This window comes from Phascolarctos cinereus, unplaced genomic scaffold (assembly GCF_003287225.1).
Source record: "Phascolarctos cinereus isolate Bilbo 61053 unplaced genomic scaffold, phaCin_HiC Scaffold_9;HRSCAF=440, whole genome shotgun sequence".
Taxonomy (NCBI): Eukaryota; Metazoa; Chordata; class Mammalia; order Diprotodontia; family Phascolarctidae; genus Phascolarctos; species Phascolarctos cinereus.
Genome location: NW_027556402.1, coordinates 103,325,517 through 103,347,702, shown reverse-complemented (window position 1 = coordinate 103,347,702; position 22,186 = coordinate 103,325,517). Strand labels below are relative to the sequence as shown.

The window sequence follows — 22,186 nt, the reverse complement described above, 5'->3', positions numbered from 1 at the left end:
CATGTCTACTTTGTATGAAGCAATGTGTTAGGCACTGTGGAGGGATGTAAAAGAAGGCAACAAGCACTTATTAGGTGTACCAAGTGTAGTCCTGTATGTTGGAGATACAAAACAATAAAATGAAAACAGTCTTTGCCATCAAGGAGTTGACATTCTACTTGGGGGACAATGTAGTTAACATACTTCTTGCCGTTGAAGATTGTCCTCTTTTGCCTGATCAACCAAAGTGCTGCTAAAAACTCTAACTTATGTGGTACTTAACCATTGTTTCATCACAGGTAGGTAGGGCACATATGATCATCCTCATGATGTGTGTGACAAAGCTGAGGCTCAGAGATGTTATGACTTGCCCATGATTGTACAGCTAGTTAGTGAGTGAGTTAGAATTCTAGCCTGTGGGCTATACGGCCAAGTCCAGCATTATACCAGCTTTTGCCCGCTGCTTCTCAACTCAAATAGAAATCTCTTTAGTTTATAGAACTGATGAGTCAGCGTTAGGTAATGGACCAAGTGCTGGTCTTGCAGTCAGAATGAGCCGTATTCAAATCATGTCTCTGACAATCATTACCTGTGTATTTGTGAGCAAGTCATTTCACCCATTGAAACCTGAGTTTTCCGATCTGTAAGGGTGGGAATGATAATACCTATAATACATGTCTCACATGATCGTTGTGAGGCTCAGATGAGATCATGTTCATCAAGTTCTTTGCCAATTGACTTTTTTTTTGACAAGGTTTAAGCAGAAATGGTCCCAGGACCCCTCTCTTCCTATTATTCTTTTATATTTATATGGACTACTGCATATGTAGATAAAGGAAAGGGAAGAGAATAAACATGTGTGTAACATCTGCTACGTGCCAGACACTGTGCTAAGTGCTGTTTGTAAATATTACCTAGTAAGGTAAGTGCTAGATGAAATAGCTGCTTTTTGTAAATCAATAAAAGTGTTATCATTACTGCTGTTATCAATAGTACCTCCCTCATAAATTTGTGGTGAAAGATCAAATGAGGGGTGTGTGTGTGTGTGTGTGTGTGTGTGTGTGTGTGTGTGTGTGCGCGCACGCGCACGCATCTCATTTGACCTTCACAACACACCTATACATGTATATGTAGGGAGAGAGAGAAATATGTGTGTGTGTGTATACACACACACACATATGTGTGTATATTCCTTTGCAAATATTCAAGTGCTATGTAATTGTGAGCTGCTATTGGAAGTAGCTGGTGGCGTAGTAGAGAAAGTGGTAGACCTGGAATCAGGAAGACCAGAGTTCAAATTTGGCTTCAGACACTTACTAGCTGTTGTGACCCTGAGCAAGTCACTTGTCTCTGTTTCCTCATCTGTAAACTGGGGATAATAATAGTAGCACCTACCTCCCAGGGTTGTTTTGACAGTCAGATGAAATAATATTTGTAAAAGCACTTAGTACAGTGCCTGACATACAATTGTTGTTCTTCACTCTTTCACAAAGAGGACCAATGACATCACAAGGATGATGTCTTGACTTGCACATGATTGGATTTAAGTGAGGCAGAGCTGCATAAGTCTCTCCTCTGGTCATAAAAGTCCAGTGGCAAGACAAAAGTCAAGACAACTGGCAATGATGGCTCAGAATACAATGGATGACCTTGGCCTTTCCAAATTAAGGTCTTTCCCAGGGCTTCAGTTTGCCTAAGACAATGCCCATTCAGTGACTAAGGGCTATTAGAAAAATGCTTATTCCCTTCTCCCTTCTTCCCTTTCTTATTATTAATATAGCAAAGTTAATTATAAAAAGTATCTATAAAGTATTTTTAAAAAGATGTATGTATATATATATATATATATATATATATATATATAAAATGTGTATATGTTTATATGTGTGTGCGTGTATTATATATAACCATAGTTCACTTAGGTTCATATTATGCTGGCTTTCCCTTGTCGCTATTTTTTTCTCTAATAGGTGTTTGCAGAACTACATCCCCGCACACAGTTTAACACTGTCTTGCCCCGTGTGCCGCCAGACCTCCATCTTGCCAGAGAAAGGGGTTTCAGCACTCCAAAACAACTTCTTCATCACAAACCTAATGGACGTGCTGCAGCGAACACCAGGCAGTAATACTGAGGAGTCTTCCATCCTGGAGACAGTCACCGCTGTGGCTGCAGGAAAACCTCTTTCTTGCCCAAACCATGATGGAAATGTAAGTGAGAGTGGAGTCAAGGAAAGAATCTTTCTTTTGGTTAGGGTAGAAAATGATATAGTGCACTTACACATAAAATGACACACAGTTCAATTCAACAAACTATATTAAGCACCAACTGTATACAAGTTGCTGTTGTTGTTTGACACCTGTGATGTCCTCAGTGGGGGCAGAGGAAGGGGTGGGGGGACAGAGAAGAGTACCCTCCATCTGATACAGATCAGTACCTCACCTAGAGAGTTTCCTAGAACATCAAGAGCTGAAGAGACTTGCCCAGAATCACATAGTCAATGTGTGTCAGAAGCAGAACTCGATTTAGACTATCTTTACTTTAAGGTGAGTTCTCTATACACGACACCATGTTGGTTCTCAAGGCACTTTCATATAATAATGATCACTGTTATTTTGTATAACATTTATATAGTGCTTTTAGATTTGCTTTCTATACATTATTTCAACTATCTTTTTAAAAGGAAACTTTATCAACCTGGCACATGAGTTGAGGGTGAAATGGGGAACAAATTTGTCATCCCGTGGAAAATGTTATCAGTTCTTCTTTAGAAAGTATTTTGCACAGTAAAATAAATATTCACTTAGTGCAAATCCAGTTAACCCCTGGTGAATAGACTAGCAGTTATCTGTAAGCTGTAACTATTTTGGCGTGTGTGTGTGTGTGTGTGTGTGTGCATGTGTGGAGAGACAGTGTGTGTGTGAGTTGTGGCTACAGACAAAACAAGTTATTAAAATCTCTGTTATGAACCAGGCACTGTCCTTGGTGCTGGGAATACTGAGGAAAAATTACAGTCATTGCTCTCATGAAATTTTTAATCCATCTTGGAAAATATGAAATATATATGAATAGAATATGATAGGGATGAAAAAGAGATCCAAAATATTAGAGAAATATTTGGGTAAAGTGAGATCACTTTCAGCTGGAAGGATCGAAGGCAGCTTTATGGAGCCAATGGCACCTGCTTTTCTTGAAAGAAAATCAAGATTCTGACAGAGATGAGGAGTTTAGTCGAGGGATGAGGGGAAGGGTTACCCCCATGCACTGAGATGTGACATGGCTCGTTGAGTTCCAGATTCAGCTCAGATGCCGGACTGAATAGGTGCTAAAATCCACAAACCAGAAAAAACAATTAGCACATTAGTATTCTGCAACTGTGCTGTAAAGGATGCTTGTGTGTTAGCTTATGTGCCCATATGTCTGACTACAAATGTCATTATTGGAAAATATCCAGGCTCTTGTTGAGAAATTCAAGATGGAAATTCAAACACATTTTCTCTTACTGACAGGCACAAATGACTGTACCTAAATCAAGGAGGTCATAATGCAAAGGATGCTACTTCACAATTTGGATTTGCATTGTGTGTGTGTGTGTGTGTGTGTGTGTGTATGTATGCATGCATGTCACCTGCAGTATCTGCTGCCTCTAATCTGTCATCCACAAAGTTGCCAAGTTGATATTCAAGACTTCAGTGTCATAGATCAAGAACTAGATACCACAGATGTCATTTAATCCAACCCTCTCACTTTATAATAAGGAAACTGAGGCCTAGGGTGGTTAATTGACTTGCCCGAGGTCACATAGGTAGTAAGAACAGGTAGAATTTGAACCCTGGTCCTCTGATTCCAGAGCCCTTTGTAATACACCGTATTGCCTTTTTAATGTTGAGAGGCTTGATTCATGTCCCTCTCATGTTTCACATTCCTTTTTTTTTTTTTTGCTTTTTGGTGAGGCGCAGTTGGGGTTAAGGTAACACAGCTAGTAAGTGTCACTATCTGAGGCCGCATTTGAACTCAGTTCCTCCTGACTCCAAGGCCTGATCTCTATCCACTGCACCACCTAGCTGCCCCTTTTCACGTTTTTTTTGATGAATACTTATGGGTACACACTTAATCTCTTTCACTATCTAAAAGGCTTTTTAAGCCCTTTTTTCATTTTAGATATTTTATTGATGTTTTTTATATCAGTTTGACTTCCCCTGGGGAGTCACCGCCTCTGCTCCACTAAAAAAGGACCACTGCCCATAGTTGTTTAGTTGTTTTCAGTTGTATATGATTCTTTCTGACCCCATTTTGGATTGCCTTGGCAATGATCCTGGAGTGGTTTGCTATTTCCTTCTCCAACTCATTTTACAGATGAGGAAACTGAGGCAAACAAAGTTAACTGACCTGCGCAGGGTCACATAGCTAGTAAGTGTCTAAGGCCATATTTGAATGCAGGAAAAGGACTCTTTCTGATTACAAGCCTGGTACTCTATCCAATGCACCACCTAGCTGCGCCTACATTATCATGGTCAATATGTAAATTGTTCTTCTAGTTCCACCTACTTCACTCTGTGTGAATTCATACACATCTTACCAAATCTTTCTGAATTCTTCAATTTCTTCCTTTCCTACATTATGTCATTCCATTGTTCTACCTAAATTTATCCAGCCATTCTCTAATCAAAGGGCGCCCACTTTACTTCCAGTTCCTTGCTACTATGAGAGGATTGTTATAAGTATTTTTTGTGTATATGGAAACTTTCCATCTTTATTTTACCTCCTTGGGGTTTCAGTTTTTTTTTTAATTCATCCTTGCCAAACTTATGAGTATGAGGCGAAACCTTAGAGTTGTCTTAATTTGCATTTTTTGAATTAGTAAATTGGAGAATTCATTCCTATGATTCTTGATAGCTTACATTTCTTTTGAAAATTTCCTGTTCATATTCTTTAACCATTTATTGATTGATTGACTCTTGTTCTTATATTTTGTAGCAATTCCCTACACATCTTGTATATCAAACCTTTATCAAAGATACTTGCTGAGAAAATTGTTCCTAGTCAACTGCTTCTCTTCTAATTTTAGCTACACTAATTTTGTTGCATGCAAAAGCTTTTAAATTTTATCTAATCAAAATCATCTCTTTTATCTTTTATGATTACCTCTGACACTTGTTTAGTTAATTCTTTTCCTAGTCATTTGAACGAGGTACCTCCTTCCATTCTCTCCTAAATATCTTTTTGATATACCTTTTTATTTTTAGGTTGCGGATTCATTTGGCAATTAATGTGGTGTATAATATACGAAGTTAGTCTAAAACTAATTTCTGCCAAAATTTTCTAAATTTCCAAACAATTTTTGTTGAATAGGGAGTCATTGTATGTTTTTAGTTCTACAAAATAGCCTCTCCATAGTTTGATGGTATAGCACTCAATCTGTAAACTAATTTTAGAGAGCATTGTAATTTTATTACACTGGCATCACTGAATCATAAACAATTAATAGGGGTGGGGTAAGGCTTTCAATTATGATTTCAATGGTTTCTCTACCAAAGCAGGTTGACTTCTCCCCTACTACTTAGAGTCATAGGGAATTACCTAAAGCAAAAAAAGATTAAGCATCTTACCAGGTTAACAGATCTAGTAGGCATCACAGGCAGTATCTGAACTCAAGCCTTACTACTTCTCTATGTACTGGGCCATGTTGCCTCTGACCAATGAAAAGGTCTCCAATTATTTAAGCCCTTTATTGCTGCCAAGAATGTTTTGTAGTTTATTCATGTGTCCTATGTGTGTCTTCATAGACTGACACCCTACCTTCCCCCTCCCATTTTTAAAAGTACATTTTACTATTAACTAGGAGGGAAATTATTTTCTGTCTTACATGGCAAGGTTTTGTTAGTTACATAAGGAAAGGCTGATGATTTATATAGGTTTATTTCATGTCCTGTTTAACTGAAGTTATCAACTGTTTCAGTTAATTTTTCTTATTAATGGTAATTGTAATTGTAATCTCAGCAAATCCACATATCTGCATGGAGAGAGATTTGCGTGTCTTCTTTGTGCTGCATGGGAATACCTACAATTTCATATTTTATGTCTATAGGCAATATTTTTAGAACTATATAACACAATAGCAACAGTAGACTTCCTTGGTTTATCTCTAATTTGTTTCTGTATTATAAATAATGATAAAAGACTCAACAAATGTTTGTTGAAATTATCTGAATTGAATTGTGAATCTCAATACCTTTCAGAGAATAGTTCCATTTTCATATGTTTTAAATGGGAAAATGGACAACTGCTAAGGGCTAGAAAATTTGTGTCAGTAATACTGATCCCCAGGATATTAGGATGTGTCTGTTCAGCATCAAAAGGATAGGTGTTATCAAACTAATTGTTCTTTCTACAGGTGCAGATTATGACTCCTCCATCCTTTTGAAGCCAATTTTTAATAAGCCTACCCCTGACCCCCCCCAAAAAAAACCCACCTCATTATCTGGTGGTTACCTCTTTGTTGACAGATGTTTCTGCACTTAACTAGACCGGCTTTTGGACAACATGATCCATCACTTCCCATTCTCAAAGCCTAGGTTGTGGACACTAGGTGGCACAATGGATAGAGTACTAGACCTGGAGTCAGGAAGATCTGAGTTCAAATCCTGCCTCAAATATCTACTAGCTATGAGACCCTGGGCAAATCATGTAACCTCTCTCATCTTCAATTTCCTCATCTCTTAATGTTGTTGTGAGCATCTAATAATTATGAGGATGGTGATGATACTGATAAAACATGATCAACTCCACATTATGACGAAGGGGGAAAGGGAAAGAAACAAGCATTTATTAAGTGCCTTCTACGTTTCAGGCATTGTGCCTTAGCACAACTTTACAAATATTATCTCATTTGATCTTCACAGCAACCCTGGAGGTAGGTGCTAATTTTATTCCAATTTGACATTAGAGGAGACTGAGGCAGACAGAGGGGTGAGGTGACTTGTCCAGGGTCACATAGGTACTAGTGGAAGTAGTTGGTATCTGAGGCTGGATTTGAGCTCAGTTCTTCCTCATTCTAGTCCCGTTGTTGTACTAACTTTGCCACCTAGTCACCATGACAGAGCATTATAAAAATCCATTTTGATGGATTTAATGGACTTTAATAATGACTTTTGTAGCCCACCCTACTCCCCAGACTTTGGACTCACATAGTCTGGGTTCAATACTGGGATCTGATCCCAAAAGATCATGGTCTCTCTTTGGCTCCCTATTCCTCCACCTTTACAAATCATTGTAGATTACCATTGAATCATAGATTTAGAGCTACAAGAGACCAGGTTACTGTAATTATTTTGCATAATTGCTCTTCTTCAGTTGTGTCTGACTCTTTGTGAGCCTTTTGGCATTTTTCTTGGCAAAGATATTAGAGTGGTTTGCCATGTTCTTCTCCAGCCCCACTTTTTACAGATGAGGAAACTGAGGCAAGCAGGATTAAGTGACTTGCTCAGTGATTTGAACTCATGAAGATGAGTCTTCCTGACTCCAGGCCCAGTGTTCTGTCCACTGTACCACCTACCGGCCTCATTTTACAGATGGGTAAATCAAGTCCCAGAGAGTTTAGGTAACTTACCCTCTATCACATGAGTAGTAGGAGCAGAACTGGGATTTAAAACAAGTGCAATACTCGTTCGACTACATTATATTTTGTTTTCAGCTTTTTATTCATTTTCAAAGTCACACAATTGCACTATTTTGAACTGCCTCAGTTTCCTCATCTGTAAAATGAGGGGATTGGACTTGATGGCTTCTGGGGTTCCCTCTATCTCTAAATCTATGATCCCTTGGAAATTCTATGAATGGTGGAAGCATGTGAATCTATAGAAGATCTTGAAACCAGGGGAAGACAGTCGGGCTGCAACCTTGATGCAGATTTGTACATGTTATTCCTGTTTTAGCCAGTGTAAAAAAACCTGGATGACAGTAAATTGTAGCTGTCTTTGTTCTTTTCTTTTTCCACTTTTTAGAATGAGAATGAAAGCAACACCTGCCTCTTAGTGTTGTAAGGAAAGTACTTTGTAAGCCTTAGGGGACTAGATTAATATATACTGCTCTTATCCTATGGGGTGTCCCAATTTCAAAGACGTTGTATTCCAGTTGAGAGTTTCTGAGTGAGAAGTGCATAGAAGCTAGTAGCAGTATGTGTCTGTTTTATGTAAAAGAAATCTTTAAATACATCCAATGTCAATAAAGCTACTTCAGCAGAAGGAGAGATTGGCAATAAACATATACCCAGTAATGGAGAGAAGGTGGCAAACATTCACAAACTGGGGATTGGTGGAGTTAAAAGAAAACACCAGGAAGTACACGCAGAATTTACAGGGACTAGAGAAGGTTAAATCAAATCCAGGCAGCAAGCCAGAAGGCAAAAAAAATCTATGACCTACTCCCTCAAGTCCCGTTCATCTCATTTAGCAGAAGAGAGTTACAATTCCAACACATCTTTGAGTAATTAGAAGTTATTGCTTTTTTAAAAACACACACTCATGCTCTTCTAGATACTTCAAAGGTTTCTGACCAAGTTTCTCTTTTCTCTCCCTTTCTTTGTGATATTCGACAATTCAGTTTAATTCAATCAGTATTTATTTATTCTGTACTTCCTATACTAGTTGCCAGCTCTGAAGCTGGAAGGGGCCCTAATTGGGGAGGGAAGGGTGGTCCTGATCCTTGAATGGAGCCTGGGATTCTAAGAAGTGAAGAGAGAATTCCAAACATGAAGTGAGAAGATAACATATTGTTTACAGGAAAAAAAGAAGTAGGCTAGTGGGTCTAGAAAGTAGAGAGTGTGAGGAGGGGGGATTAGTGTGAAATAAATCTGGAAGGATAGATTGGAATTAGACTGTGAAGGCTTTAAATGCCTAACTGAGGAGATTTCATTTTATCCTAAAACTCAGAGGGTGCATAATTACTGTCTATGCACACATACATGTACATGCATACATGTATGCACATGTATACAAACATGTGTATTTCTCTAGCCATGTATATATAGGTATATGAGTAGGTATATACATATATACATATATTTCTATAATATGTAACATATATATACTATATATTACACTTACAGTTGTTTTAATATCACCATAATTATATAATAGCTATTATATATATGCATAAATTCATAGAATATTAAAACTTGAAGGGACCTCACAATTAAACCTTTGAGCAAGTCAAGCATTATTCTACCGACTTTACAGATGAAGAAATTGAGGATTAGAGAGACAAGTGACTTGCATATGGTCCCCACAGCTAATATGTATCAGAATGGGGATTTGAACTCAGTTCTCCTGACTCCAAGTACAGTGGCTTTTCTCCTATACCACAATTTCTATTAATGTGGAAAAGGATAGTGGAATTTAGTGAGAGTAAAAATTTCTGTAGGCTGAATTTTAGAATTACCACAACAATGTAGGAATGGCTAAAATTGACAGCCTTCAATTATTTCTCTAGTTCTTTTAAGGAAAAGAGGACAGAATGGAAGGGAAAGAGACAGGAAGAATTGAAAAGAGGCATTTTACTATCTCCTGAAGGCCCTAATAAGCTGCAGGAAGGAGTGGAGGGAGGATCCTGGAAATGACAGGTCCCCAGAGTTAGCCCCAAGCCTTGAGTCCCCACCTGGTTTGCCATTTTATGAAGAGTTTAAGAGGTTTCAACTTCAGCTGAGTTAAAAACAACTTTTAAAATGAGCATTTATTTTATTATTTTCTTATTTATGCCAGAAATTGTGTGCCATCATTAATACCATCCCAGCTGCCTCAGACTGAATAGTTTAGACCTCTCTGAAGTGATCTTCCCCAAGAGAAGAATAAACCCATTCTTTGTTAAGCCACATAAGTCTTTTGAGTGCTGGAATTCTCCACATTATAAAATTTTATATACCACCAAGAGCCTTTGAAAAATTAGTAGCATATGATTTGAGTTCTCTTGTTGTTTCCTCAAGGAGGGCAGTTGGGGGCCTGCTGTGGTTTCTAGGCAGCTGGCTTCCATATATATACCCACATGGAAATTAATCTTCCCTGCTGCATCATAGACAAATCAATCACTGCAGCTAATTGCCAGGGTACATCACTTAAAACAATTCATGAGTCTAAAAGTTAATTAAAAAAAAAAAGGTCCATCCACAATACACTAGGAGGCTGCTGTCATGACACAGATTAGGACATGGGGACCAGATCCCATCATCTATTTGAAGTACTCTGATGCTATCTAGCTTCTAATTAAACTATATTGGTACACAGCCTGAATAAAAAGCAGAAAAATGAGAATCCTGTCCTGGCAGGAACACATAGCCCACAAGGATTCTCTGCCCACAGGTCAGCCATGTTCTTTCTTAGTTAGCTCCAGCCTCACAAGTCAACCAAGGGATGCAGGTGACCTTTTATACACATCAGTGCTTGTTTGACTTTCAGACCACCAAAGAAGGTAAGTTGCTTGAGTCTCTGACCAACACAGAAATGAAATTGTGTAATCTAATCTAATCCAATGCCCATTTGTTAAATTGCCCAATATGCACAAAGTACCTAGGACTACAAAGAAAAATGGATAACTTTCATTTAAAATGACCCATTTCTAGCCTCTAGAACTTATTTTAGAGGTCTGTTTTAGCAGCTTTTGTGGAAAGAGACTGAATTTAGAGTCAGAGTACTTGGTTTTGAATTTCTTTATTCTAGTAGAACTAAGTCTGCTTCTCTGCTTTCAGAAATGCAATTATATTTTTGTCGAAATTAATTCTAAGAGATAGGCTAAGAAAAAATAGTAGGTACTAAAATTATACTCAGGAGTTAGATATGAGTAGGGTTTTTTTTCCCTAACTACAATAATTCAGTTCAATTCAAATTTTTCAGGGAGGATCTATGAACTCTTCCAAATGATATTTAATTTTCTATGCTCAGAAGTTCTGGGCAGTTTTTACAGCTAGGTGATACAGTGAATAGAACACTAGGGCTGGAGTCAGGAAGACCAGAGTTCATATTCATTCTCAGATACTTACTAGCTCTATGACCTGGGCAAGTCATTTAACTTCTGTTTGCCTGTTTCCTCAGCTCTAAAATGGGAATAATATTAGCACCTACCTCCCAGGGTAGTTGTGCGAATCAACTAAGGTGATAATTGTAAAGTGCTTAGCATAGTACCTGACACATAGTAAGCACTATATAAATGTTAGCTATTTTTAGTTATAGAGGATAGAGTGCTGGGCTTGAAAACATCTTCATGATTTCAAATCCAGCCTCAGACACTTCCTAGCTGTGTGACCCTGGACAAGTCACTTTACCTTGTTTGCCTCAGTTCCTCAGCTATAAAATGATCTAGAGAAGGAAATGGCAAACCACTCCAGTATCTTTGCCAAGAAAACCTCAGATTGGGTCCGAAGAGCCAGACACAACTGAAATGACTGAATAACAGCAACAATTATTAGGTTTTATTGTTGTTGCTGTTGTTTCCTGTATTATGGTGTTGAGATTTTTTATTTTGTCCCATCATGTTCTGGGAGACCTATGCTCCTTAGGTTGTCTTTAAGGTTTTTAGTTTGGGGTTTTTTTTTTGGGGGGGTTAAGTGACTTGCTCAGGGTCACACAGCTAGTAAGTGTTTCTTGTCTGAGGCCTGATTTGAACTCAGGTCCTCCTGAATCTAGGGCCAGTGCTCTATCCACTGCACCACCTAGCTGCCCTTTAGGTTGTCTTTATGCACACTGTCTTCAAGATCTGTCTGTTTTGCTTGTATAGTGAGAATATTTTCTTTTAATGTTATTGTTTATTGCTACTTCTAGGTTGTTTGTATTTACATTCCCAGTCTGTTGTTCTCTCTTTTGTTTCTTTGGTGAGGCTTGCCATTGCAGATTCCAGTTTTTCTTTTCAGCCCATCATTTTTGCCATGCAGGTCATAAATTCTATTCTCATAATTCTTGTATCTCTTGTGAACCACTTAGGAACAGTGCGTTGTAGTTCTATGTTCCCTTCACATTCCAAAGGGTCCTCTGTCTCATTAAAGTGTTAGATCATTTTCCTTTATTTCATAGTATTTATTCATAGTTGCATCACCTCATTTACTAGATCTGGTAACCATATTTCCTTCTGTAGTTAATGTTTTCTCTGGTGATTTATCTGCTTATATTCAAGGTCTTTGAGTTTTCTTCTTACTGAAATCTTTGGTAATTCCAGTCTATTTCTGACTTTCTGTCTTCTGACGGTGGTGGATTCCTTGGAGGCTGGATCTCAAAGCATATCAGCCTCCTCCCACTCTGGGCAATTTATGGTTCACTAGCTTAGATCTCTGCCCTAAGTGACTTTTGGGTGAATAGAACTGACTCCAGCTGGATACTGAGCACTTTCCCTTTGGCTTAGTGGGGTGTGGCATAGCCCCTCGTGTGCATGTACTCATGCAGGCAGGTACCTACGCACCATATCCTGTCCTAGTGTCCTGTCCCATTTGCTTTGTTTCTCAGTTCTCTGACCCAGTATTGGCTCTTCAGAGAGCTGCCCGATGATGCTGCAGGTTGCCTGCCATTGGCTATTCACATCTTTGCAGCACTGGTACCGTAGGGTTGTCTGACTGTGCTGATTGTCATGGCAGAGCAGACTCTGAAGTCTGGAGCTGGGGTCCCCACAGACCCTGGAAAGAGAAAGAGGAGATGGTGTAGGGTTGGGTTTTGCTCTAAGCCCGTGCATCAGGTTCTTGCATCTGCTAGTACAGCTGGTAGCATGAGAAGAAGGGGAGGGGCTGCTCAGGATCAGTGAGCCTAAGTTCATGGGTTGTTTTTTTTTTTTAACCTTTGTTTGGATATCATGGAGATAGCTGGAGTTGCTTTATCTTTGGCCTTCTAAGTTGTCTTTGGCATTCGTGGATTGAGAAGTCTGGAAACCGCCACGGCTGCCCATGATTCAGTCCTCTGAGGCCTGCTCCAGGTTAGCTATGGCCTGGTCTTTTCCTGCACGCCCACGCTGAATTGTGTTCCTCTCCCAGCCTGGCGCAACCTTTCCAATCAACCATCCAGGTTGTCTTGGGCTGGAAATTTGTTTCACTCTGTCTTTTTGTGGGTTCTGCTCCTCTAGAATTTGTTTAGAGCCATTTTTTTACAGGTATTTGGAGGGGTTTGGGGAAAAGCTCAAGCAAGTCACTGCTTGGCTCCCCCTATCTTTGGCATGTAACTTCTATTTTGGAAAGGTTTGAGAGGTTGTGGGGATCAGAGAAATGTCTAGTCTTCCATCTTGTTGTTCCTATGATCCAGAAGTCTTCCCAATAAACACTTAATAAGCACATACAAGGGGCAGCTAGGTGGCACAGTGGATAGATTTCTAGGCCTGGAGTCAGGAAGACTTATCTTTCTGAGTTCAAATCTGGCCTCAGACACTTACTAGCTGTGTGACCCAGGCAAGTCACTTCATCCTGTTTGCCTCAGTTTTCTCATCCTTCAAATGAGCTAGAGAAGGAAATGGCAAACCACTCCAGTATCTATGCCAAGAAAACCCCTCAGTGAGGCCATGAAGAGTTGGACGTGACTGAAACAACCAAACAACCACCACCACAAGCACATACAAAGCAGCAGGCCAGGCAGTGGGGATGTCAATAAAGAAATTAAAAACAAAACCAAACCATCTTTGCTCTCAAGGTCCTCGAATTCTGCTGAGAGAGTGCAACATATATACTGATAAATAAACAAAATACATACAAAAATAATGCAAAGTAAGTTCAAGAGAAAGGGAGAGAGAGAACACTAATTGCAGGGGAGACACCTGGAAAGGCTTCCCATAGGAGGTAGAAACTGAGCTGGACGTTGAAGGAAGCTTAGGATTCTGTGGGGCAGGGGTGAAGAGGGAGAGCATACACCAGAGATAGAATGGCATATACAGGGACCCCCTAGCTGACCAATGTGGTCAGACCCTAGGATGTGCAAAGGGAAGTCATGTATGGTAAGCCTAAACAGGTTTACTGGAGCCTGAATTGTAAAAGGCTTTAAAAGTCAAATGGAAGAGTCTATAGTCTAACCTCAAGGCAACAAAGACCCACTGAAGATGTCTGAGTAAGGGGTTGACATGGTGAGACTTGGATTTCAAGAATATCAACCAGGCAACCATGTGGAAGATCCGTTGGAGAAAGAAAAAACTGAAAACTTGGTTTTTTATTCTAAGGCCCTGTTCAGATCATTGGCTCTTGTCCTGTCTTTTATCCCACCACCCTACAGGTCTACATTATTTTCACTTGGTCGGTCTGTTTATTTTGTTTGTTTGTTTGTTTGTTTGTTTGTTTGTTTGTTTGTTTGTTTCTTTCTTTCTTTCTTTCTTTCTTTCTTTCTTTCTTTCTTTCTTTCTTTCTTCCTTCCTTCCTTCCTTCCTTCCTTCCTTCCTTCCTTCCTTCCTTCCTTCCTTCCTTCCTTCCTTCCTTCCTTCCGGCATTTAGGAGCTAAGTGACTTGCCCAGGGTCTCACACAGCTAGTAAGTGTCTAATTCTGGATTTGTACTGAGCTCCTCCTGGACCAGTGCTCTATCCACTGCATCACCTAGAAGCCCCCAATTCATTCTATGTGGTAGAGCTTGATGTTTTTAGGTCTGTCCCACAGCCCTAATAACCATATCACTTTTAGCAGCCACAACTCAAAAAACAAAGGCTAACTAGGAATAACAACAATGATAGCTAGCATTTATTTAGCATTTTATAGTACAAAGAAGCACAGGAATTGGCTACTTTTGAAATACTGTGAGATGGTGGCCACATCCCCCCACCCCACCCCTCCAAATGCCCCTTGAGTCTGGGCAACAGCCCAGGTACACAGGTGGACAAGTTCACCTCAGTTGCGGTGAGCATGAGGCAAAAGAACTTCCCCCCCACACACACTGTGATGGGCAGAGATCCTATTAGCTCCATGGGAGGTAGGAAGCAAAGCAGCAGCTTCCCATTACTAGCACACGTGACCCAAGCCCTGTCAGAGGAAAGCTCTTTAATTCTCTGTGACTTTGACCTCCATCTTCAAACTGGGTCCTCTCATGGTAGTGATATCGCAGGATTATTGTGAGCCAGAACAATTGTGAATGAAGGCATTTTACAATTGTTGTGTATGAGCAAACTGGAAATGAGTTCATCTTTTGGAGGCAAACCAGCATTGGCAGACCCATAGGAACTAGATTGGCTAGCAACATGTTCCCAAAAGTCCCCCAAGCAGAGACAAAGGAGAAAATTGTGTGTGAGGGGGGAAAACCCTACTTTTTTCCAATATTGTTTTTTGTTTTGCTTTGAAAAAATGTGGGTTGTGAGTGTTTTTTAGAATAACTAAAATGCTTAAGACAGTACTACTCTCCCTCATGTGATTTTTAAATATTAAGTGCTTCAGTTATTTCTATGTAAAATTTTCTATAGCATCGTATCATCATAATTTATGTACACAGAGGACCAGAACATGACATCATGCAAACGCAAGAGCACAATTTCTTTTTGCCTCTAATAGGCACCAGCAATATTTTTTAACATTTTATTTGCTTTTTACATACTTTTTTTTAACCTTAAACCTCATCCCCATTGAACTCTCCCCTGTAATGAAGAGAAACAATTAAGTAAAACCAATTGACATGATGACTGTGTCTGACAATGCATACCATATTCTTCATCCATAAGCCCCCACTGCTGAGATGAAAGAGATGTGATCCATTATCAGTTTCTTGGGACCAAGATTGGTCATCAACATTAATGGTTTAGTGATAGTCTTTTTTTTTTAAGCTTGGCAATGGGGTTAAGTGACTTGCCCAGGGTCACACAGCTAGTGAATATCATGTGTCTGAGGTCAGATTTGAAATCAGGTCCTCCTGAGTCCAGGGTCAGTGCTCTACCCACTGCGCTACCTAGCTGCCCCTGTGATGGTCTGTTGATGTTATTTTTGTGTACGTTATTCTACTTATTACCTATCTTATACTTCTGCCTTTGCTTACTTGTTATCAGTTCATAAGTCTTCCACCGTTTCTCAGAATTCTTCACACTTATTTCTTATAGCACAATAATACTGCATCACGTTCATATAGGAAAATTTGTTCAGCATTCTTGTTAATGGGCACCCCCTTTTCTAGTTTTTTGCTACCACATAAAGAAACATTGCCAATTAAATAAGAGGAGATAGGCTGACTACCTTCTTTGCTCGAAACCTTCCTCTTATTGATTTTTGATTTAGAAGTTGGTGGCTGTGTTGGGATCCCAGCAGTGTAGCACCAATTTACTTGAAGACAGAAACATAAGTGATGATAGTGTGCTGAATCTGACTGGATTGCAAAAGAAACAGCACACTTAGGTCTTGCTTTTGGAAAGACGCTTTCTAGTGTTACAGAATACAGAAAGTGTCTTTGATGCTTGGGCCAGGAATAAAGCTTGGGAGTCTGCCAAATGCATTCATCTTGCAACCTATTGCCGAGAGACCTTTGCATGAGACAGTCTCTGGTTTTTCTGGTTCTTAGCCTGCTTTAGATTCCTCCATTTTCCACAACAAATGAAGGAAATCATTTTTCTATTTGGAATGACACCAAATTAATGTATCCTGTGAAGGTCTGAATCGCCTTCTGACCCATAGACAAAATGTGTAACGTGGGGTTCTCAACATAGCCCTAACAAGGGGGGGTAACTAGAGTCTGGGTCTTTGGTACCAAAGATGGCCAATATCCAGAGGGTATGTTTCCTCCCTAAAATAGTATCACCAGCCCTATGTTCTATATATTACCACCCCCAGTACTTAACCAAGCTTCAAACTGATACTCATTCTTAGTTTACCAGGGGTGGGGAACCGATGGTTCCTCTGGGTCCTCAAGTGTGGCCCTTTGACTGAATCCAAACTTCACAGAACAATTTGTTTGTGCAGTTTGGATTCAGTCAAAGGGCCACACTTGAGGACCCAGAGGGCCACAAGTCCCCACTCTACCCCTTTCCTGGGCCCTTCTTTACCCCTAATTCTCCCACCTCCTCCCAGGGGACTGGGGTGTCGTAGACCTTTCCACGAAGGATCAAGAGGTTCTAAAGGGTAGCACACAAGACAGCTTTGAAACTAACATACTGAATTGAGTACAGTATATTCCTTATTAAATTTTTTTTCTTAAAAACCTGTACATAATGAGTTTTCTTTTCCTGTTCTTTTTTTTTATATATGGAAATTTTCATGTTTATATTAGTTAAGTCAAGAATAATTTAAAAATAATCATAAATAGATCTTTCTGGTTCATTTCTTCCCTTCTCAGATTCCAAAACTCTTGGAAATCTTTTGCAATTAGCTTATTTCTCACATATTCAGTGACTCATCTGTTAGGAAAACAAAGGCCAACAGTTGGAATTGAAATGTAAAACATGTATTTGGGATACAAATGAACAGCAAAACAATAGAAAGTAATCATAGCCTGTACTCCCTATGACTACAGTTTCTCTTATCCCTTCTTTCCTGAATAATTTGGGATTCATTTCCATCAAAGCCTCCCAACTCCCATAAGGGGATACATAGCCAGTGTTTCTCTCAGAGGAGGAGATGGGGGCAGAGGTTAAAGATTTCAGTGCAGACAGTCTTGGCATCCCTACTCAAAAACTGTTGCTATTAGAATCTGAAGCTTTTCCCAAGCTAGGATCTACTTGTTCTTCTCCAACCAGAAAATTTCCATCTCTCACTGCTCTTCTTAAGCCTCCATACTGCCTTTCTCATACGTGTAGCAGGTATGCTCTCTCTGTCTCCCTCTCTTCCTCCCCTCCATTCTCTCTCTCTCTTTCTCTCTCTCCCCCTCCCTTTTTCCCTCCCTTCCTCCTCTTTCTGTCTCTCCTCTCTCTGTCTCTGTCTCCTTCTCTCTCTCTGTGTATCCTTCTCTCGCTCTCGCTCTCGCTCTCGCTCTCGCTCCCTCTCCCTCTCCCTCTCCCTCTCCCTCTCCCTCTCCCTCTCCCTCTCTCTCTCTCTCTCTCTCTCTCTCTCAGCACTTATCAGAGCTTGCTGGGGTAGGTCAGCACCCTTGCAAAATAGGTTCCTGCTCTTGTTCAATCGGCAATAATTCTGAGACCCCAGCACCTCATGTGAAATGTCATGTTCTGTATCCATCCTTGACCCCATGCAAATGGGTCAGGAAGAAAGGAATACTAACCTATTTACTACATTAGCAAATGAATTAACACAGGATGGTAGAAAAATTTGCTTTCAACTAGGCAAAATCTCATTTTCAGAAGTACCTGAAAATGATGAAAATCAAATATAAAAATCAAAAATTGTTAATATTGTTGATTCAATATTTACTAAGCACTTACTGCGTACAGAGTTTTGTGTGTGATATGGAAGAAATATAAAATTTAGATTATAAATAGTCTTTGCCCTTATGAAGTTTAAAATCTGGTAAGCAGTAAGATATCTCTAACTATAATATACAGTGTGATAAGTATATTAGAAGTATCGATGACAAAGCTACATGTGAGGTGCAAAAGGGAAAGAGCAGTAGTTACAGAAAGGACCAGTTAAGATTTCATGGAGGAGAAGCAATTTAGCTGGATCTGAAAGGATCAGTAGGAATTCAGGAAGTGGAGAGGAGGAAGAGGAAGAACATTACTGGCAGAGGGAACAGTTCTTATGAGCAAAGGCGCAAGACAGTTGAGGCAAGAAAATGAAGTGTGTTTGAAGGGTGTTTTAGCTAGAGCAGGAGATGCATGGAAGGGATTCATATTAGATAAGGCTGGAAAAATATAAGGATGCCAGATTATGGGGATTTTGACCACAAAGCAAAAAAGTATGAATTTTATTCATTAGGCAGTAGAAAAACCACTTGAGATTTTTGAAAAGAGAATTGACATCTTTGCATAGAGTATATTTGAGTGAAACAGTGTGAAAGATGGATTAGTTCATGGGAGAAACAGTGCAAGAAACCTGGCTGGAAGCTATTGCAGTAGTCTAGGGATGAAATGAAATATAGTGCCCATGAAAAGATGTGTATAAATACAAGCCATGTCACTGAGGTCAAATTTGACACAAATTGGTAGTAGCTCAGGTATGAGAGATGAGGGACAGGGTATGAAAGATAATACCAATATTTTAAAGATGAGAAACGGTCAGATGAATGTCAGATGAAGGACAGAAATACTAAAATGAAATGGATGAATGAGTTTAGGGAGAAAGCCTATCAGCTCCACTTTGATATATCGAGTTTGAGGTGACAGTGGTAATGCAGGTGGAGTTGGTCTTGAAGGTAACTAGGAGATACCTCCAGGGGAGAGTGAAGGAAGTCTAACAAAAGACATTCCTTTTTCAAAACCTCTGTAAAAGGTACTAATACATCTTTGCTGCCTGTCCATTCCTTCCTAATCTGCCAGGATTCTTTTACTGCTGGTAATATTTTCAAATTGGAGTCTATTCAAATGAATCTCTCTCTAATAGAATAAGAAGAAGGAAATGTCTGTTGCTCAGTACCGGCCCCAAGTCGGTCAAGAAATAAAAAAATACATGTAATCAACTCTCTAACAAAAAAAAAGAAAGAAAGAAAAAAGAAATGTAAAAACCCTAGTCTGTGACTCATTTTAAGCAGCAAAAAAAAAAAAAACAAAACAAAACCAATATTCTGGCCTTAGGAAACAACATCTTGGAGATGATTGTAATGAAATTTTACTTCAGTACAATACTTGGTAATCTCATATCTTTCCAGTTGCCTCTAAAGAATGAGCCACAATTGTACAATTGGCTACAGTCTCACATTTAGGAAATGCTATATAAAAACATTGAGAGGAAGCATGTCATGATGGCTGGAAGGCTAGCCTTCCAGTCACTGAGAAGTAAATATTTTTCAAATTTGAGGTTTTTATATAATGTCTTATATAATATTTTTATATAGTATTTTATATGTATTTTTATATAATATTTTTTTCCCCAATCACATGTTAAAACATTTAAAACCTTTTTTTGAAGTTTTTAGTTCTAAATTCTAGTCCTTCTTCCCTCACCACCCCCCTCCCTGAGACAGTAAGCATAGACTTACCTGGATGAAGGAAACCTTATTAGTACCAAATGAGACTTCTACTCAAATAATGCCCTATATTAAATCCTACCCCACCACCAGCCCCCAGTGGCCTAACTACTTTCTGTGAGGAAACCACCTAACTTTTCCTTTTAAGAAAAAGCCCTGAGCTCCTGGAAAATGGATTCAGGTGGCAACCAGACCGAGAGCAGGAACAAACCCTTTAACCTATTGAAGGTAATTTCATTTCTTATCTCCAGGCTAGATGGAATAGTTTAGGAAAATGACTCCCAAGATGTGCTGGCCTGTTTAACTGACTCTCCCTCTATTTGGGGGATCAGTGCTGTTTGCTTAGCTTTCACCCAGGGTTGTTGGGAAGATCAAATGAGCTAATAGTTGTAAAGTGCTTAGTACAGTACCTGGCACGTAGTAAGCATTATAGAAGTTATTATTTACCTTCCAGGGGCCATTGTAAAGATTAAAAATATAATGTACATAAAGCCCTTTGAAACCTCAAATCACTATATAAATATCAGTTATTGAAGTGGGCAGAACCACAGAAACGATTTGCAGAGCTGACAATAACATAAAGGTAAATGCCACTGCAAAAATAGCAGAACTGTGATGAAAGCAGTTACTAAATAATAATTTATGTAGTGCTGACTATATAAAAGGCATAAAATATACATTAATCAAATAAAACAAAAACATCAATTGTAACAACAATAGCTAATTTATATAGTTCCAAATTTAGGGTTTACAAAATACTATATATTTAGTATCTCATTTCATCCTCACAACAGTCCTGTGAGGTTACTCTTGCTATTATCATCCCCATTTTACAGATGAGGAAGCAGAAGCAGACAGAGGTCACTTAGCTAGCAAATGGCTTAGATGGGTTTTGAACTCAGGTCTTCCTGATTCCCAAGTCCAGTTTTCTGTGCCAGTTATTAGTTATTATTGTTGTTGTTGTTTTCAGGCAAATATAATATGTCACTCTAGTGAGAACAGTTCTTATGTCAAATGTGAATTGCTCTCGTGCTCCTTAGGTGATGGAATTTTACTGCCAGTCTTGCGAGACTGCCATGTGTCGAGAGTGCACGGAAGGGGAGCACGCTGAACACCCCACCGTTCCACTCAAGGATGTGGTTGAACAGCATAAAGCTTCCCTTCAAGTCCAGCTCGATGCTGTCAACAAAAGGTAAGCAGACGGGTCTCACTTTTCCTTCCTGATTCACTGCCATGAGGGTGATGTTTCCCCTCATTGTCCATCTTGGCCAGACTGTTATCTAAAGTAGGTTAGTAGACCACTCTAGGAACTGGTGTTACAGAATCCGTTTTCACGGTTTCTCACAGGAACAAACGTGGGTCTTGGCTTTGTAGCTTCTCAGCTATGTTGGAGACAGGTCTTCTGTGTTGCCCTTAGACCTAGCTGTGTAATGAACAGGAGTGTTGTTATGCAACTTATTCAGCATGTTTAGAGATACAAAGTACAATCGAGGGGCGTGCTGATGAAAGAACTAAGAAATTCTTACCAAGATTCAGCCTCTCTTAAAAGCTATGGCCTGACACCCACCATTGACCGTTGTTGGCGGGCCATCGGAGTGAAATGAAATAAGACTGTGTTCTGTTTTGCCTGTGTTTATTTGCTTAGGGTGAGTCTCTAAATTTCTCTTTGCCTCAGTTTCCTCATCTGTAAGATGGGTATCATGATACCTATCGAACCTGTCTCACAGGTAAAGATAAAAGGAGGATTATGCAAGTAAAAGCGCTTTATAAACATCAAAGCTCTGTATGATAACATTATCGAAGTCTGAAGAACCAAAGGAACAATGTCTATAATAATGTGAAGGCAGACAACAATGAAAGACAGGACTCTGGTACGCTGCATTCCCCCAGAGGCAGAGGACCTGGCTTCAGATCCTCTGATGCTGCCTGGGTGACACTGGACATTTGAATCACTTAAGCTCCCTGAGCCTCTATGTCTTTGTCTGGAAAATGAGGAGGTTGCACTGGGTGGGTTCTGAAGTCCCTTCTAGCCCTAGTTCTGTAAGCCTTGTTGTTGTTGTTGTTGTTGTTGTGTCTGACTCTTTGTGACCCCATCAGGGGTTTTCTTGGGAGGAATTACTGGAGCGGTTTGCCATTTCCTTCTCCAGCTTGTTTTACAGATGAGCAACTGAAGCAAACAGGGTGAAGTGACTTGCCTACAGTCACACAGCTAGGAAGTATCTAAGACTG

The 22,186-nt window shown here is 39.6% G+C and overlaps 1 protein-coding gene across 10 annotated transcripts in view; it reads left to right on the top strand.

Annotated features, from left to right (window-relative positions):
- TRIM2 (tripartite motif containing 2) overlaps positions 1-22,186 on the top strand; it is a 115,596-nt gene that overhangs the window by 55,199 nt on the left and 38,211 nt on the right. For 8 of the 10 annotated variants that reach the window (XM_078148788.1, XM_020994017.2, XM_078148786.1 and 5 more), the window contains 2 exons: positions 1,950-2,187; positions 20,998-21,149. In XM_078148788.1, coding sequence (XP_078004914.1) covers positions 1,950-2,187; positions 20,998-21,149 — 390 coding nt within the window. Of the gene's footprint in view, positions 1-720; positions 902-1,581; positions 1,649-1,949; positions 2,188-20,997; positions 21,150-22,186 lie in introns of those variants that run through there. The other 2 variants (XM_078148794.1, XM_078148792.1) reach the window with 2 other exon arrangements.